This window comes from Enhydra lutris, unplaced genomic scaffold, assembly GCF_002288905.1.
Source record: "Enhydra lutris kenyoni isolate GAN:26980312 unplaced genomic scaffold, ASM228890v2 scaffoldscaffold12, whole genome shotgun sequence".
Lineage (NCBI taxonomy): Eukaryota > Metazoa > Chordata > Mammalia > Carnivora > Mustelidae > Enhydra > Enhydra lutris.
Window position 1 is genome coordinate 39220230 of NW_019154096.1, and position 14126 is coordinate 39234355.

Sequence of the window (14126 nt, forward strand, 5' to 3'; positions counted from 1 at the left end):
CTTTCTAACTTAGTCTCCATTTTCAAAACTTTTGTCTCTAATTCTCAGTTTGTCATAGTACTTTGAATTCTTCCCATACTGACTTTTGTAGTTTGCGTATCTTATGTGATTTTCCTAATGTCTTTAAATAATCTTGAAATATTAGGTTACGGTTTTGATCTGTTTTTTGATCATGTCTGGTGTAACTTCATTGTCTGTAGGGATACTATTGAGTTTGCTAGCATTTTCTTCCCCCTTGTAGTAGCTCATATAGGGTTCAATCATGATACTTTTCTTTTAGTTATTTTTATGCGAATTTAATTTCCCTGAACTTTTAAGCAGTTTGTTCAGGTAGCTCTGGTAACTTCACCAAACTCACCTTCCAAAGTTTTCTGCTTCTGCTTCCCTTGTTCACTTCTACATGGACCTTCTCCTTTCTTCACCTGTTTTGCTCAATTTTGATTCTGCAGTTTCTCCTCAGTGAGGAACATGGTTCCAGAAAGGAGTCTGAGCTCATCAGCTTTTAAAGTAGATGAAAGTAGAGTAGATAAAAGCTAGATTGTTCCAACCCTTGTAGGCTTTACCTCCTTGGACTTACTCACTTTTTAAGTGGACAATCAGCTAACTTCAGCTGCTGTCCTCAAATTAGCCCACCACATTTTCCAATAAATATCTGATGGGTGTTTTGGCTGTTTTGGGATCCATCTGTTTGTAAATAAAATGGGTCCTTCACCAAAGAGTTTGAGAAGCGCTGATGAAGGAGTCAGAGGAAGGAAAGATGAGTATTAGGAGGCTGCATGGGCTTCATGAAAGAGGTGGCTTTTAGGCTGACCCATGAAGGGCAGTCAAGGTAGGAATGAATGTTGACATTCTCCAGGACTCTGCCCTTGGCCTCCATCTCACCTTCTTTGTGGGGGAGCTCATCCACTCCATATTTTCAAGCACTGACTTCAAGGCAAATATTCCTCCAGATCTAGGTCTTCATCCCAGGCTTATAGAGGCACTTGGAGGTCCCATAAGCATGACAAATTCAGCACAGTCCCAACTAAGCCCATGATTCTTTCCAAATATTTTGTCACTGCATCCCAGGCATTATGTTTTTATCTTCATTTATTTCAAAATATTTTCTAATTTCTCTTGTGATTTTTTTCCTTTGGCTACAAGTTATTTAGAAGTATGCTGTTTAATTTCTAAATATTTGGGGATTTTAGAAATATCTTTATATTATTGAGTTCTAGTTAATTCCATAAACATACTTATATAGTTCCATTCCTATGAATTATATTGAGACTTATTTTATGACCCAAAGTATAATCACTCTTGGTGAATGTCCCATATACACGTGAAAAATTTGTATTCTGCTGTACTTTGGTGCAGTGTTCTAGAAATGTCTATTGGGTCAAAATGGTTTATAATGTTATTCAAATCTTTTATATCCTTACTGATTTGTCTGTCTACTTATTCTACCAATTACTAAGAGAGGACTGGTGAAATCTCCAAACACAATAGTGGACTTGTCTATCTTTCCATTTTTATCAGTTCTATCAGTTTTTGCTTCATAAATTTTGAAGCTCTGGATTTGAAATGCTAAATTTAGCATACAATAAATTCATAAACATATGAGTCTGTGGAGTCTCCTTCTTGACTATTTCATTCCATTGATCCATTTGTATAGCCCTGATCCAGAATCACATTGTTTGTATTAACTGTGACTTTAGATAATACTTTAATTATTGCTAAGGCAAACAATCTCTCTTCTCCACAATTACATTTACTTTTTCTTTTTAAAAATGTTTTATTTAAATTCACTTTAGTTAACCTCTTCTTTTTCAAAAATATCTTGGTTCTTTTCTTGTATTTACTGTTCATTTAGAATGCGAGAATCAGTGGGTCAAGTTTTTGGTAAGTTAAATCTTAAGTATTTTATAGATTTTTACATCTCCCTGTTGCTCAGAGGCATTTTTCCTATTGAAGATACAGATTTTTCTAATACTATATTTTAATTGCATCTATTATTTCTATGTGGACAAATATACAAACAAAAGATCATTTTGTTCTAACTTTCCAATATATTTATACCAGTTATTTCCTTTTGTAGTCTTTCTGCATTGGCTAGATAACTCTAGAGCAAGGCTATAGTGCTAACAGGAGTTACTGTTTTGCTAACGGGAAGGCTCTAATTTTTCACCTCCCAATATGATGTTGCTATTAAAAGTTCTTTGTCATGTTCAGGTTTCAGATATGGTAGTTACATTAGGTATGTTTTAAGGTTCCTTGTAATTCAAATTGTTGCATGATGAGGTCCTTACTTCCTGCTTTTTGATTATAGCTGTAGACAAAGGGAGTACTCCATGGAGTGGTCCTTCACCCCCACTGAGTGCCACTGACCTACTTAATGAATTCACTCCTTAGTGAATACTTTCCAAATCTTCTGGATCAAGACAACATATAAGAAAACTAAATCTTGGATAAAGAAGATGTGGTATATATATACAATGGAATACTATGCAGCCATCAAAAGATATGAAATCTTGCCATTTGCGATGACGTGGATGGAACTAGAGGGTATTATGCTGAGCGAAATAAGTCAATCAGAGAAAGACAACTATCATATGATCTCCCTGATATGAGGGAGAGGAGATGCAACATATGGGGTTAAGGGGGTAGGAGAAGAGTAAATGAAACAAGATGGGATTGGGAGGGAGACAAACCATAAGTGACTCTTAATCTCACAAAACAAACTGAGGGTTGATGGGGGGAGGGGGGTTGGGAGAGGGGGGGTGGGGTTATGGACATTGGGGAGGGTATGTGCTATAGTGAGTGCTGTGAAATGTGTAAACCTGGCAATTCACAGACCTGTACCCCTGGGGATAAAAATATATTATATGTTTATAAAAAATAAAATTTAATATTAAAAAAAAAGAAAATTCAATAATGTTTTAGATAGATTCAGGGTAAAAAGCCCAAGAAAAAATAAATTACCAAGACTTCTATGAGAATAAAACCTACAATATTTATTTCTGAAAAGCTTTGGTCCAACATGTAAGTCCATCAAGCGCAATGCAAGTTTAAATATATGTATTTAAAGTTGAACGTTAATAAATGCATATATGCTTTTATCTAAATGATTTAAACTTTCCTCTAAATAAGCATTCATATACTTACAAAGGTGTCAGTGGGAGTTTCATATTCATATCCTAGGCTAAGATTGATTTTTTTTGTTGGTAGGAAACTTAGTATTTCAATTAGTCAAAAGTTTTCAATTTGGAATTCACTTTCCAAAAATGAAATAAAACAAGTGCAATCAGTATTTCCATATTGACTTATTTAATTTCTTTGAAAAACTAAAAATTAGTCCAGCTATAAAAATAGGAGGCATACATTAAAGAAGAAACATGTTTACCATCAAAATTGTGGCATTTTTCTTTACAAGAACATTTCAAGGCCTAGATAATAAAAATACTTCAGGCAATACAAAGTACGTCTTTTCATTTAAGTAACAGCGAAGAACCTTCTCATGAATACTGTTGTACATCATATCTATTATTTTACAATAACAGAGAGAAAATAAAATTAGGGATACAAATATTAAGAGCCAATCATCAAAATGAAATTAATGTTTAGCACAGACTATTATTTATATGAATAATGTAAATAGGTAGAATCATCAATTTGATTTAATATAAAATACATTTCTGGAATATAATTATTTCTAAAATGAAAATTATCAAATTTAATTCAACAAATTCAAATATTCATTCAGCCAAGGGAATAAAGTAAGCCTCTTATAAATTCAAGATTTACATTAATATTAGAAATTTTCTCCATATAATACATAGAATATTCCGATCTCCACTGAATTACACTGTACAAACACATGTAGCAATTGCTAAATAGCTTATAATCATAACTGGTCACTAAAATTCCTTGACCAAAATATCACTGTAATAGTATGAGGCAAAGCCCTATAATAAGATGGATATAATAATGGCCACATCTTTTCAAAAAGAGAATATGGAAGTTTTCCTTTCACAACTATGAATTTGGTTTTCCAAAACCTAGTTCCCAAAGCCAACTTTTAAATGTTACAGCAGAGGTGGGGCAGTAATGGAAAGAAATGATTTAATGGAACTCTGAAGAAAAAAATGACTATCATAAGATCTTAGTTTGAGAAATATATCTGGCGTAAGAGATACACAGCCTTATATAATAATGCTTATATCAAAGTTTATTGGTTAGCTAAAGGGCAAAGACTAAGAGGCAAGTAAAATATAATATGTGCTTTTAACAAAGCAGACTGAGTAATATGTTAAGTGTTAGGGTGGGATAGGAAGGAGCTCAAGCCGGACAAAAATCTCCTCTTGGACTTTCTATATAAACATCTATTTTAGTTTTGGACTGTTCACCAGTGTGCTCATGTGATGGAGCAGGGGAACTCTGCCCACCCATGAAATACTTCCCAAACCAACAGGTCCCTATGCAGCTGCTCTAGAAAGGCAGCTTGACCTCTGAGGTCCCTGGGCCCCCCCGAGAGTGTGGAACTATAAGAAAATGGAATCCAATTTGTATGGAAGTTTAATTCATCCTAATTAGTGAATTGAGTTATTCAAATACCAGCTAAAAATACAGACTCTAGCTAAAAAAAAAACAAAAAAACAAAAAAAACAAAAAAACAAAACAAAACAAAAAAAAACATGGGTTAAGTAACTGTCCTGAAAAGGCCTCTAAGAGCTCATGATGTGATCTTGCATTTACTGGCCCTGTATTCTCCAGAATAAGGTAAGGGCTTTATAAGGTCCTGGAAATCCTCAGCTCCCTTTAGCTGCCTGTGCAAATGAAATCTTAATGAGTACAGTTTAAGTCCATTACTGGGCTCTGTGATCCCGTCAACCAAATAGGCTGCAGTTGTTTTATGTAACTTTTGTTTCACGGGAAAATGTGGGAGTATATTTTGATATTATCTAAGTAAGATTAATGGATAAACACTGTTCACCCCAAACCAAATGATGCTGCCTTCAGGGAGTTGTCAGAAAAAAAGTCAAATGATACACCAAGAAAGCACATGGTACCCGTAAGCAAAGCCCGTCGGCACAGCCAGAACGTGTTCTTTGTGAGAAGACTCCAAGCCACTTGATAATTTGAAATTTGAGGCAACAGAAGTCTTTCTTAATCTAAAGTCAGAAGCTTCTGAAGAACTTCAAGCACAACTTTATAACAAAAGAAATACTGCTCCTATGTACATACATATGAAAAATAACAGGATGGTAAGTAGCTGAATACCACTATCCACTTTCAGAAAACATAGTTGTAATTTTCAACCATAAAGGAAGGTTCCTAAAAAGAGCAAATATTTAGCCAGGAACTTCTTTATGAAAATATATTATTTTTTTAACTATCAGGAAGAAAAATGATCATAATACAGTGCTTGGTCTAGAACTGGTTAACTCAAGGCTTAACTGAACAGAGTGGAAACTTACCCTCAACCTCCATCTCCTTATATCTCCCTGGATACATCACATTTAAACTTTTTTTTTTCTTTAGGTGTAGCCTCAGGTCTCTCAGGCAATCCAACTTCAAGTAAAATGCTTCCTATCATTTAACACTGGCCTAAGAACAGGTCAACTTAAAGATTTAGGGGTTGCTGCTTTTCATTACCCATACTCTCTTGATTCCCCCTCCCAAATGATTAATAACTAATCTGTAACATCAATGCTATCCCTTTATGACATGCCAATGACTTTGATAATTTAGTGGCAAGTAAATATCCCGAAACTGTCATCCAGAAACCTATGAATAACTTTAGATATGTTACTTAAATAACATGGCATCATGGATGGACAAGGCATGTGTTTGGACATCAGGACACCAGTTTCCTGCCTGGCTCCTCCACGTGCTATATGAACGACCTCACAGAACAGACTTCATTATTCTGAAGGTGAAGTACTTCATCGGTAATAACAGAGAAAAATTCATGTCTACCCCAAACAGTGAGAATTCAATAACATCAAGTAGGTAAAAGAGATTTACAAATTGTAACATGCTATACATGTTAATCTTTATGTTCATTATTCTTTTTGTTAGAATTTATGTAGTGAGAGCTTACCTTTGTTTGAATCATGCCGTAACGCTGTTCTCTCATTTGGGTCACTATATTCTTGATGTTGAACTGCAACAGGATGACAGTGATTTTGTATTATTCACTTGGGGGAAAACACAAACCCACAGACTGCCAAATGAGTACTCCATAATTCTTCCCAGTTAAAGAGATGTCAAAATTTAACCAGAAAGTTCTCATTTTCAGCTATAAGAAAACATACTATTTTTAACCTAGTCTAATGGGTAAGGAAGACTTTAGGTTAAAGGGGTTTCCTGGGAAAAGCAGGAAGCAATCATTTACAATAAGAAATGCTCTCCAAAAGAAATAACAACAAATTTGCCCATGTCCACTTTTCTGTTCTCCAGAGGGAAAACTTAAAGCAGCACTGTGATTCTGGAAAAGTCTGAAGCACAGGATACTTTTTCTGGCCCTTTAGTAACACAGCTGTTTCTCATCTAAAGAGCCTTCTCGGCTCAAATGGAGACCCTGAGCAACAGTTGGCCAGACACCAGAGTCTGCACCTGTGCAATGGAGACCAGCGTACCCAACATGGTTGCTGAGCTGATGCAGGTCTGCAAGAAACTGTTGCTATTCCACAATAAGATGAGCCCAGAAACTGGTAGTTAAGTGTTTAGAAACTCTTCTGGCAATCTGACAGCAGCATCAAGGAGCATCACCAGCAGAACAGGTTACAGACCAGCTCAGGTGCTGCTCAACTTGCCTGGAGAGTCAAGTGGTGTAAGCTCAGGACCAGTCATGTTCAGCAAGACCACAACAAAACATGAAATTTTAAGGTTTGCTAACTATAAACCCCAAATAGATGAAAATGTAACCATTCCTTTATATTTATAACTTTTTGTTTTTATGATAATTTAAAATTTTAATTGAGCCATTAAAAATTTTATACTAGAATTAGAGATATACAGTAAGTTAGAAAAAAAAGGTACATGGAGATCCTATGTGCCCTTCACCCAATCTCCCCCAATTATGCCATCCTATATGCATATAGAATAATAGCAAAACCCAGAAACCGACTTTGGTATGATCCTCGGAGCCTATTCAGATTTTGCCATTTTTTTCAGGCAATCATTTGTGCGATTGTGTGATGCGTTTGTGTATTTTTGTGCAATATTATCCCATGTGAAGACTCCGGTAACTGCAACCACAATCAAGATACAAAACGGTTCCACCACAGGACTTTCTCCTGTCATCCATTAGAACTGCTCATCCAGGGGCGCCTGGGTGGCTCAGTGGGTTAAGCCGCTGCCTTCGGCTCAGGTCATGATCTCAGGGTCCTGGGATCGGGCCTCGCATCGGGCTCTCTGCTCAGCGGGAAGCCTGCTTCCTCCTCTCTCTCTGCCTGCCTCTCTGCCTACTTGTGATCTCTCTGTCAAATGAATAAATAAAATCTTTAAAAAAAAATAAATAAATAAATAAATAAAAAAAATAAAAAAAAAAAAAAGAACTGCTCATCCAGCTCCGTTCCTAACCCTTGGCAACCAGTCATCTGTTCTCCCTATTGACTGTTCTGTTACTTCAACAAGATTATTTGAGTGGAATCACATGATATCTAACTTTTTGAGACCTTTTTTCATTCAGCATAATTGCTTTGAGATATATCCAAATTGTGCCTATCAATAGTTCACTCCTTTTTATTGTTTAGTAGTATTGGATGGTATGGATATATACCGGTTTGTTGAATCATCAGCTTGTGGAAGGACATCTAGGTTAATTCCAGTTTTGGGCTATTATGAACAGATCTACCGTGAACATTTACATACAGGCTTTTGTATGAAGGTAGGTTTTCATTTCTCTGGGACAAACACCCAAGAGTGCTATTGCTGGAGTTATATGGTAAATTTAGTTTAGTTTCTTTTTTGTTTGTTTTAAAGAAATTGCAGGGGCACCTGGGTGGCTCAGTCAGTCAAGAATGTGGCTCTTTATTTTGGCTTAGGTCATGATCTCAGGGTCATGAAACCAAGGCCTGTGTTGGGGACTGCAATGAATGTGGAGCCTGCTTAATATTCTCTCTCTCCCTCTGCCCCTCCCCCCACACTAAGCTTGTGCTGTCTCTCAAAGAAAAGTAAAAGAGAGGAAAGGAAAGGAAAGGAAAGGAAAGGAAAGGAAAGAAAAGAAAAAATGTTAAAACTATTTTCTAGAATGGGTATACCATTTTATATTCCCACAAGCAACAAATGGTTAATCTCATTTCTTCAACTCTTTCTTCAACTCGTTTCTTCAACCAGCCCTTGGTGGTGTCATTTTTTATATTTGTCTTTCTGATAGATGTCTAGTGATATTTCATCATAGTTTTAATTTCATTTCCCTAAAAGCTAATGAAGCTGAACATCTTTTAAATGTGGTAATTTGTCACCTTTTTATCCTCTTTGGTGAAATTTCTGTTCATATCTTTTACCAATTTTCTAACTGGCTCCTTTTTTGGTTTCTGTTCTTTACTACTGAGTTTTGAGGATGCTTTCTAAATTCTAAATGTAAAATCTTTGTTGGATATGTTATTTGCAGTTTCCCCAAATCCGTAGCTTGTCTTTTCATTCTCTTCATGGGGTCTTTCACAAAACAAATTGTTTTAATTTGCTTTCCCCCTAATATTAGTAATGGCAAGAATGTTCACTCTCACCACATGTATTATTCAATCTAATACTTAAAGTTTTAGGTAGCTTCACAAGGCCAGAAAAAGAAACAAGAGGCATGCACGTTGGAAAGGAAGAGAAAAATCTGTCCCTATCTGTAACTAGAATGATTGTCTATGTAGAAAATCCCAAGGAATCTAAAAACAGAACAAAACAGAACCTCCCCCCAAAACCCTCTTAGATTTAGTGAGTTCAACGAAATCACAGCACAGAAGATCAGCACACAAAAACAATCACATTTCTACATGCTAACAATGCACATGTGGAAGCTGATAGTAAAAAACACAATCCATTTATAATTGCTCCGAAGAGGAAATCTAAAAAAACACATATAGGATATAAATGCTGAAAATGAGAAAATGCTGATGAAAGAAATTAAAGAAGACCTAAATAAATGAAAAGACATGCCATGTTCATGAACTGGAGGATTCAACATAGCAAAGATGTCATGATGTTCTCCCCAAATTGATCTACAGCTTTAAAGAAATTCCTACCAAATCCTGCAAGCTTTTTTGTAGACGTAGACAAGCTAATTCTAAAACCTATGTGGGAAAGCACAGACTCTGTAAGAGTTAAAACAATTTTGAAAAAGAATAAAGGAATCATTCTTCCTGATGTTAAAACTTACTATATAGATACAGGAATCTATAGATTAGTATTGGTAAAAGGATAGACACACAGACCAATGGAACAGAATATATAACCAGAAAATGGCCCACACAAACATGCCCAGTGATTTTTGATGAAGGTGCAAAACAATTTGGTAGAGAGGAAGAACAGCTTTTTCAACAAATAGTGTTAGAAAATTAGACATAATTAGGCAAAAAGGCAAACATAGGCAAAAAATTTAAAAAAAAATAAAGAAAGGAAAAGTAAACCTTAACTTAAACCTCATACCTTATACAAAAATTAACTGAAAATGGATTATGGACTTAAATGTTAAACATAAAACACAGAACATTGAGAAAACAATATAGCAAAAGTTATTTGGGACCTAGGCTAGGTAAGGAGTTCTTAGACTCAAAACCAAAAGTATGATCCATACGAGGAAATATAACAAAATGAAATCTCACTGAATTTAAAAACTGTTACTGAAAGCCTATTTTTAAATTTGTAATTAAGATTAGACAATTTATGGAAATGAATTTATATTATTCCTTTTTAATCTTAATTTAATGATGGTAAAACAAGTTTCACTGCACTGCCTCATCTAGAAAAACACAGCTTTCTGAATGCAGCTTTAGTGGTTAACCAAATGATGATAATGGGGGTAACTGCAAAGATATGAAGGCAGAAAGAGTTCATGTTCATTTTACTTGGAACTATAATTCCTTATGTTGAATCTCATAGCCATTATTGACTGAATGCTTAAACCACACCTGTCTTAATTGCAACGATGTACTGGCTAACAAAGCAAACAAACTATTAAAATGTATTTTTCATTTTCAAAAAAAAGAAATAAGTTCAAAAGTTCCTTTGAACACATGTCTTTTGTTCAAAGAAAAAAGAATTATTTAAAAGAATATTACATTTAAAAAACAGAAGCTGATGTTCATTATTTTTCACTTGTAACATTAATGTTCTGCAGACTCACAAAATAGCGCTTTGAATTGCTAAGATTAAAAACCCATACACAATTACCAGGACAATGAAGAATGGCTATTGAAGATGTTTTGGAAATTTGGGGTAAATATGTGGCAAAAAGGACAGTTAAAGTACCATCTTCTTTTCTTTTCTTTTTCTCCCCCTACACTGCACAGGCCCCTTCAGTGCTCACAGCCCACAAGGAGGTCAGGCAATGGTTCAGGGCTGTGTGCTCCTCTGGCAGGTGCACGAGGAGAGGCCCACAGAAAGTACCATTTTCTAATGACATGACAGCTTGACAAATTCAGGGATGGGCTAATGGTATGCAGTGGTACCAACTTATGAAGCAAATGCAAATATCAAGGCGTTAGGCACTGCAGCTTAATGGATACGGGGATGTGGCTAACGGTGATTCTTTCAGCATGCGTGTTATTTGAACATGAAGTGTTAAGAAGGAAGAATTCTTCCTTTTTTCCGTTGGATTACTGACAACTAGCTCTAAACTGTGCAGAAATGCAAAGTATTACACTGTAACCTGATGTGATTTGGAGCTTGAGCTTTGCGTAGGTTTATGTTCTGGTCGCAGAGCTGCAAGGGTAAGAAAGCCATCTGAGGTATTACACAGATCAGGAAACTGGTACCCAGAGATAAATCACACTGCTTCATCAAGAGACTCTTACTACGAAGAACAGAAACAAAAACAAACAAAAACACAAACCCCTGCAGGGTAAACTGGACAGGGTGCACAGTGGTGTTGTAAGAATTTTTCATTATGAAAAGGCTAATGTGCTAAATTCTGGATTATTCACTTCATTATGTGATAATACAATAACTAAGACTGTTAGAGGAGAAAGGTCGATCGAGAATGTTCCAACTACAGAGCAATCTCAGTGTTTCTGCAAGGTAAGAGCCCGTTTCCTCCCAACATTTTACGGATTTTTAAGCAGGTGTGATTAAAAATGCAAATGACTATAAAAGTAACAATTAAAAAAGAAATAAATGGTTACATATTCTCAGCTTTTCATATCCTTTAGAGTTATAATTGATCAAGGCATCTCACGACGTTGCAGGTCACAAGTGTGCAGCCTCACACAGCTCGTGCGTAGCTTGCTGCACGTACGACGCTGCGTGTGAGTCCCACAACACACAAACTGGTCTACACCCTGTTCACTAAGAACAGTCCCCCTCACTGGTCACACTCTTGGATGTCACAGCAATACAGCAAACTGCTTTGAAGTTTCTAAATGCTTACTCTCAATTTCTAGGAACATCTGGACAAAATTTCTGAAAAGAGTAGAAAGGAGTATCAGTAAGACCATGTGACGGTTCAAGGTTCTGTGGAAAGCCAATAGGGAAACAATGGATGCGTTTTCTATTTTTGAATTACTCTCTCAAATCTAAGCATCTTTAATTGCAAAATGTATCATTATTTTATGTACCACTAAGAAAAACACTGTCAATTAAACTTGACTCATTATAAAACACATTTTGAGTTTAAAGAAGATAAAATGTGGGAGAAGACAGTGCTCCTTAGGATCATGAAGTATAATATTTACAGGTTTTACAGTTTCTACAAGGAAATAAAATGAGGACAAACATAAACCAATTATTTAAGAAATTATAATGGGAAATATATAAAAGAAAATCATACTAACAAATTTCTGCTAAAAGGATCAAACAACATTAGTTATGGGAATGGGTAATATCAGAATTATACTACTTAAATTTTCAGCATTTTTTTTTAGCACATTGGTCTTTTTTTGTTGGGGGGAGACTGGAGGGGACTGTCTAGTTTATATTCATTCTCTGAGTTTGCTTTGAAAAACCATTCCCCTCTCACTCTCAGCCTTACAGTCTGGAGTAGTCCTGACAGGCCCAAACCGATCAGCATCTCCCACAGCGGTTAGGTCAGGCAAGGGGCTACAACTCGGAAGCAGCTGAAATGCTGGGAGATACCGGCTCAAGTTTCTGACAAAAAGAAATTTCCTCTGTCCTCCAAGGAGTTATGGGGAGAGGCCGTTTTCCCACCCTCCCAAATAATATGGCCTGAGGATGGTGAGTTCTGGAACCAAAACAGCCATTCTGCTGCCAAGGGAGAGCCTCCCACAGTCAGGGTTTAACTAGGTAGGGAAGGCCTGATGGAACTGAGATTTCGTTTTTGTGACAATCATCTAACTGCAGAATTTGTCTGGCAGGGCAAATGCCTGGTAGCCCGCTTTCTCATGCCAGAGGTATGGTTGTTTTCCATTCCTTGTGGTCCTGGTGGTAAGAGCCACTCCCCCGACTTCCCACCTCAGGGCCTGCTCATAAACAGGCCCTTTGCACTTCCCCAGTGCCAGAAAAACAGTTCAGTGAGTCAGCCTTTCTGGCCACAAATCTCAGGTCACATTCCCTAAGCAGTTTAATCAACAGTAGAGGTAATAGGATAATTAATATGTGTCTAATTCTTGGGTCTATCTCTCAGCTGGTTCCAAATTCAGAAGGAAAGCAAAGAATTATTAATGACGGACTCAAACCCAACAATATTATTATCCTTATTTTACATAAGAGAAAACTGGGTTTCCAAGAGGATGAGATATGTGCACAATGTCACCAAAATCTAAAGTATGAGGCAAAACTGGCAGTCCAAGCTAGGGACCTCTCATTAAAACCCTGAAGTCCACATTTTTTCTAATGCGCTCATGTGCGTGCATTTCTGTTCATTAGGAACAGGCATATACTTCATCAACATTCTTGAACAAGATTTAAAAACCTTAGGTGTGGGAAGAGGGGAGGAAAGAGAAATTAAGTCACATTCACTGTGCCTCTACCGTGGTCCCAACACTGTCCCATGTCCTTCATGTGCTTTCTGTACTGTCATCATCACAGCCACCTCTGGGAACCTGCGGCACTGAATTGAGAAGCAGGTCCCCAAAGTTCACAGGCTTTCTCTTTACTGAGTTCTCCTGAAGGCCCAATCTTAGTCTCTAGGTACTAGAAGGCTTTTACAAGTAGAATGTTTACTAACAGCATCAGTTATCTGTTTAATTCACACACTTACTGGAGAGCTCTTTTCAATGGCACAGAACACAACATCCACACAGAGGAACACACCCGTCCGGCCCACACCAGCACTGCAGTGAACAACGATAGGTCCTGTAAGGTGGCTCTTCCTCACATAACGCACATACTTTATGAAGCCATCTACCGAGGCAGGAGTGCCATGGTCTGGCCAGCTGGTGAACTGCAAGTGTTTTACAAAGTGACTACTTCCTGTCTGTGGAGAGAGAAGGGGAGGGAGAAAAGGGGACAGAGAAGGAGGGAGGGAGGGAGAAGGGAGGGGAAGAGAGAGATTTATCAACTTCTTATATTAAAGATCTAAATTGAATTTCTAATATACTACTACTACTACTACTATTACTACCACTACTACTACTAAAGGCTCTGTGGTCATACAATAATGAAAATCACACTACGAAGAGGTAGCACGATTTAAGCACTCGCGATGTGCCGGGTATGCTAGAGACTTCACATGCGTTCTTTCAAATAATCCTCATGCCAGCTCTGGGAGGTAGGGACTGTTTCATCCCCATCTTACAGATGAAAAAGTAAGGATTAGGGTGATTGGGAGACACATGTTAGGTCAGAAAGCTCACATGTTTAGAGCTGGGACTATACTGCAGGCCTCCTGAATTCAGATCTACTATCTTTGTTCTGGACCATGGTACTGCAGAAACACCAAGAACCCGAGAAACTCAGAGCGAAAGATGGGCTAGCGCATTAATGAAAGCGTTCTATCTTAGCTTAAATATTATGATACTAAATTTAAACGTAGG

At 36.9% G+C, this 14126-nt stretch overlaps 1 protein-coding gene across 1 annotated transcript in view; it reads right to left on the reverse strand.

Moving 5' to 3' along the window:
* Positions 1–5145: 5145 nt before the first annotated feature.
* The window catches only part of LOC111145139 (protein tyrosine phosphatase, non-receptor type 20), a 98736-nt gene continuing 89755 nt past the window's right edge, over positions 5146–14126 (reverse strand). Inside the window, 3 exon segments of the mRNA XM_022499826.1 lie at positions 5146–5211; positions 6083–6145; positions 13352–13567. Of these exon segments, the coding sequence (XP_022355534.1) occupies positions 5146–5211; positions 6083–6145; positions 13352–13567 (345 nt within the window).